The 5934-nt window shown below is 36.6% G+C and overlaps 1 protein-coding gene across 1 annotated transcript in view; it reads left to right on the forward strand.

The window, feature by feature from the left end:
• Positions 1-442: 442 nt before the first annotated feature.
• Positions 443-5934, forward strand: part of LOC110024119 (cyclin-T1-3-like) — a gene marked incomplete at its 5' end in the record, with an annotated part of 32725 nt that continues 27233 nt past the window's right edge. The window contains 2 exon segments of the mRNA XM_020723899.1: positions 443-624; positions 3547-3862. Of these exon segments, the coding sequence (XP_020579558.1) occupies positions 3633-3862 (230 nt within the window).

Below are 5934 nucleotides of genomic sequence, written 5' to 3' on the forward strand. Positions count from 1 at the left end.
TAAAAAAGCTAAGAAACAGACAGATTTCTTTCGTCAAAATAAAGCGGAAACAAGAGCTTGAAAAAGAAGCCTTGTGAGGAAAAAAAAAAAAAAACTATGACAGAGTTATCCCTCTCTCTTCAAGTAGTTAGAAATTTGTAGGATAAAATTTGGATAAGGAATGGAGAGCTGTAACGACTAAAATTTATGAATCAGGTAAAGGTTCGACAAATTTTAAAATGTTCTCAAATTTCTCATTTTTCTGAAATTCAGTTGAATCAATTTTATGAAATTTTCCTAGTCAAATTGACCAAATTGATATATAACACTATATATTACTTATGAATATAATAAGGATATAAAATTCAGAAGTTATAAGTTTGATAATTTAATTAACCTTTGATTATTTCCTAATCTACCATACATGCAATGTTCCTAATTAACCTCTGTTCGCATTTTTCAGCTGTATGATAGATCAGATGGCTGAAATCCATTAGACTTTCACTAAGGGCTGCATTTCCTCTTGATTTTTCTCCACCCACGAGTTCTTTCACTCGGTTATTGTTCTTTGTCACAAATGGAAAGCCGGCGCGACCCGCTGAGTGTTGCAGATGACCGTTCAGGGGTCCAAAAGGAAATATAAAGGTACAAATCCCTCTTTAACGCTATTCTAAATATTGCTTTTTCTTCCTCTTGTTTCTGTTTTGAAGTTTGCCATGAATTTGTGTAATCTTTCATTTTCGTTAGCCTTAACAGGTGTCAAACCTGTGTCAGAAGTGTCAAACTTAATTTGTAAGCTTCCATAAGGGCTATTAGAACAATTTAAATGAGAGAAAGGGAAGAGTGAGGTGTTATGAAAAAAATAGGAGAAGAATAAACGGTGTCAGAAGAACAAATTTATGTCGAGAAGCATTCGAGATATTTTTTGGCAGATAAGTTATGCTTTTCGTTAAATCATGAAATAAGCTATGATTCCATACATTTCTACAATATCTATGATTTTTCAAGTTATTTACATGCGATAGCGAGCTCGAGACGAGCTTGTGGGAACTCGTTGTAGAGTTATTTTGTCTAGTCAGGTGAAATAATCTCGTGTTAACTTAAGAGAAATAATTGTATATAGGTTTTCATGTGATTCCATGTTTGACACTGATGTATTTAGAATTTTTTGCATCTTATGGATGAATATCTGCATTGAATGTATGAATGATAGTTGACTTCCCCTTTACGATAGATATGATGTCATTATGCTATGATACAGATGAATGTGCTTATAAAATTAATTGTCTGCAGGTAATCATTTGATATGATTTATGTATATGATATATGAAATGCTTATGAATGTTTGCTATAAGTATTATGTTTTAAAGACTATCATGAGTGATGTTATGAGTAGACTATTAAATGAGTCTTGTAAGTATATTATGCATGAATGCGATATTCATAGCTCCTGGTGTTTAGACGTCGATGAAACTCTGAAAATTGTTGTGATCAGACGATGACAAAACATAAGAAATTGTTGATATCAAGGGGGTTATTGATATTGCTATGTTGTGAACCCAACTTTTATCAATAGTTAATATGACTTTTGGGGCAAAGTAATGCCCCATGATATGACAGGACATAAAAATAGTTGAGACCTATATATTTAAAAGTGACATTGCTATGAACAAATTTATGATTCTTATGCACAAGTTTATGATTACATGTTGATGACTATACAACAATGAATGAAATAAATATTTTATACAACAGTCATGATTTTTTATACTACTTGCTTTTCTTACATTTGCTATACGATTATATCATTTTATGGCTTGTTTGTAAGCAAGTAAGCATGTACAGACATGCAAGCATAACTTTGTTTTTTTTTGGTGTATAAAACCTTTTTTTAACATTAATTATTTTGCTGAGCTTGTTATTGCTCACCCCGCATTATTTACTTTCAGTAAGGGATAAAGAGCACTAGAGCGAGTAGTCATGTGTGACTTGTATAGTTTTTTGCAGTTATAATTCTGGAAGCTTATATAATCATTTGAGTACTTATTTTATTTATATTAGATTTAACAACTCTGTATAGTTTATATGTTTTGATGATACGATTTTTCACACATTCGAGTATGTATGAAAATTAATCAAATAAATTGTATTAAGTATGTTTGAGGCAATTTAGTTACATTAGTTCATTGTCTAATTAATCCTGATTTTGTTAATTAGGACGAGTGTTAGTGGGAATTAGGCTGGTCGAATTGTCTGCCTCTGCGCATCTCAGTCGACTCTTAAAGAGGGGGGCAGTTATGGTGTGACAACTAGGACCCCAACCTGACTCTTCTCTCGCTGAGATGCGAAAGACAATGAGGTTGCTAGGGCCTCTTTTGAAGCTCATTTTGAAGAAAATACAAAGACAAGAAGCTCATTTTGAAGCCGGATGCTGAGTCGATGAAGATGGAATGAGTCAAGGAAAAGCTGAATATTTTTCATTCGAAGCTCTCTTGAATCTGCAATCAAAGTCGAGACAACAAAGATTGCGTGCTTCAATAATTCTAATAGCATTATAAACATATGATTGTTATTATTTTTGAGCCACTTGAAACTCTTACTTTAATGCTTAAGCTTTATGAGTTGAATACTTAGTTTGGTTTTGAAATATAAATTTTTTATTGTTGATGAGAGTATGCATGTTGTGTGAATTTTGTAAATGCTCTTTCTGATTAAATGTTTAATGCAAAAAAGTTCAATTACTTGAGCTGCATGTTGGGATACCAGTTTAGTACAAAATTCCTTCACATCATTATTTGAATGGTTCTTCAGGATACTAAGTGCTCGTTTGAGGTGTCTTTGCCGTTGAAGAACTTTCTTTTAAAACCTATGGTATGAAAAACTCCATTAACCAGGGAAGGTCCGACATACGCGATGATCGTTTGTGAAAAAAGCTTCGATCAAGAACACCTAAAGCGACGCAGCGGAGAATTTCACCATTGGAATGAAGGAATGTGATCCAGAACGGGGGGATGGAACTCCTTGATCGCAAGCTGAAAACGGAGAAATTTGTTGTTCACCCTAAAGCTCTTTCAGAGACGTCGAACCACCAAACGAGTCGCCGGCGTTTGCGCGATGTTTTATGGATAGCAACGGAGGTGTATTGTTATTTCAAACGAAGCCTATGAGTCTTGAGGGGCGCTTCTTCTTTTAGTAAGGGCCGTACAGGAACGATTTACTGTTTATAAATTTTTCCGCTTCATTGTTTTGCCTGTATGGTTTGTTGTTTCTATCGTTTTGTGTTTTTGATATTTTGCTGATAGTTTTTTTTACTGATTCCTATTCCAAATCTTAATTAATGGTTAGTTTGATTAATCTTTTTTGTTCTATCACTCTGTTCGACCCGTTCTTTCCTTTTTTAATGTCAACATAGTGATTTTTTTCCCATTTATTTAAAGTAACAAGTTTGTGCATCAATTAATACTGATTTTGAATTTCATTTTAGATTTTTCAAATAAGTTTCTTATTTTCTGATGGCCACGTAGCCTTTGTAACTTTTTTGATTCTAGTGTTTTCATTCTCTGCCAGAGATTCAGTTTTACTTTGAGGATTGGGGATATATTTCCAGTTGCCAAATCTAGCCATCATAAATTCAACTCGACGACAAAATTCATATGGCTGGATATCCGCTTGGGGATTCTTTATTCCATAGAATGGATAAAAATGGACAGCCTAAAAGTTCTGAGGGGGAACTTGATAATTATGGGGCCAGGTGGTACTTTTCAAGGAAGGAAATTGAAGAGAATTCTCCATCAAGGAGGGATGGCATTGATCTGAAGAAAGAAGCATATTTCCGGAAGACATATTGCACTTTCTTGCAGGATTTGGGCATGAGACTTAAAGTGTAAGCATTTGTGGCTTATATTTTTACCTTTTTTTACTACTTTTAAAATTATGTTATCACCAAGATTTTTTTCTTTTTCTTTTGTTATATCAAATTTAATGGCGCCGTAATGGGAGAATGCTTAAAGTTGTTGTTCTACTTGTCATTTTTTAAAAATGCCTTTACTCTCTACTTTTTTGTCGTGTGGCCGAAATTTATTGTCTTTTACATTATTTATTTTCTGATAAAATTACTAAGACTTTGATGTAGGCTTCCTCCCTTAGAACATATATCAGATGCTTAAATTATCTCAAAATGCTTGTTTTTTATTTTATGCTTGAAATTGTTGACAGGGAGAATGAAATTCATGTTCTATTAAGAAACCCAATATTTTGACATGGTAGCATTGCGAAGTTCAGCTTCACGGTGTTTTTTTTTAAATGAAATCTAGATGTTGATAAACAGTTAATGCTACTGAAACAATCGAACTTACAAGGCTATGATGGAATTACTGGCCTACTTGTGGTTTTACATTAATATAATACAAGACACTAAGTATTTCTTGATGATAAAACTTTCTTGATAGTTTAATATGTGACGCAGGCGCTACCATCACCCTAATACGGGCGCTAAAAACGTTTCGAGCACTAAAAGCGGTTTGTGGGAAACCGCGCAAACTCCAAGGGAGTGGGAAACCGCGCGAAGTCGCAAAAGCGGGAGAACCCGCGTGAGAGGAGCAGCGCAATTCAGAGGGGCTATTTCGCACCGGGAAACCGCGCAAACTCCAAGGGAGTGGGAAACCGTGCGAAGTCGCAAAAGCGGGAGAACCCACGTGAGAGGAGCAGCGCAATTTATAGGGGCTATTTCGCACCGATTCTTTTTTGGGAAGAGATTTCAGGATTCCTTTTGTCGTTTCCACCCTTCTTTTGTGTAGAAGCTTCCTTCATTCGGGGGAGCCTAAAGTTGTTGTCCTAGGTGTGTGGGGAGTCAGTTCTTAGTGTGCTTACTTTTAGATCTCTTGTGTGGAGTTTCTTTCTCCGTTGTGGGTTGTATCTGAGGTGTTGGTGCTTCGGCTATATCCTCTCCAAGGTGGTGATTGTATCCTCCCTTTTACCTTCCCCAAACTTACTACTCCCCACTCCTCAATTGTCGAACTCTCCTCCGTCCCCCTAACACAGAGTCATTACCCCTTCCTGCAGGTTATTATTGTTGTCCCACCTTCCTAATTCCTTTCAAACTCTACCCAATCCTCTCCCCTGCAACCACTCCCACTATCGCTGTCGACCACCTACAACTCTTCCCACTTGCTATCCCTACAGTTCCGCAACCTCCCTTCGCTATCACTCGCCTCCGGTGGCTGTCGTCATCCCTCCCAATCATCCCTATCCCTCTAGTCGGCCTCTACCAACCATTTGGAATAATTTATAAGTGTTTGCTTATGTTGCTTTTATGTTTGTGTTGTTATTTCCATTCGAGTCACATTTTGTAACCCTATTTTATTATTAATGATTGTGTTTCTGTTATTTTTCCTACTAGTTCCGGTATTATTTGGTATCAGAGCTAGTTCAATCCCAGTCTTATCCTGGGTCTCCTAGCATCCGCCCTTACCCAAGCTAGCTCTACCAAATTTTTTTCTGTCGATTCCTAACCCTAGCCATGCCACCGTGAAGAGGTACGCTGGATTCGACCTGGGAAGAAATTCAACCAGAAATCTGTCGTCTACAATGGAGACTAGCAAAGCTGGATGACGGAAACAAAGAAGAGGTTACCTTCGTCCGTGATCGAGAGAGTCAAAGAGAAGATAGGGACAAGGAGATGAATCCGTTTCACGGGGAAGATCACAGTGACGAGGAATATCGACCATGCGGTTTTGGTATCCAATATCAAAGGAGGCCAAGAGAAGAGGTTGACGAGGAATATCGACCATGCGATTTTGGTATCCAATATCAAAGGAGGCCAAGAGAAGAGGTTTTTTATGAAGGACAGCGAAACTTTGGCATCAAGATTGTCCTTCCAAAATTTGAAGGAGGTATGGATCTCGATGAGTTTATCGACTGACTATTATCAGTTAAACGGATTTTTGAATACAAACG

The sequence above is a fragment of the Phalaenopsis equestris genome, unplaced genomic scaffold (assembly GCF_001263595.1).
Source record: "Phalaenopsis equestris unplaced genomic scaffold, ASM126359v1 Scaffold000247, whole genome shotgun sequence".
Classification (NCBI taxonomy): Eukaryota; Viridiplantae; Streptophyta; class Magnoliopsida; order Asparagales; family Orchidaceae; genus Phalaenopsis; species Phalaenopsis equestris.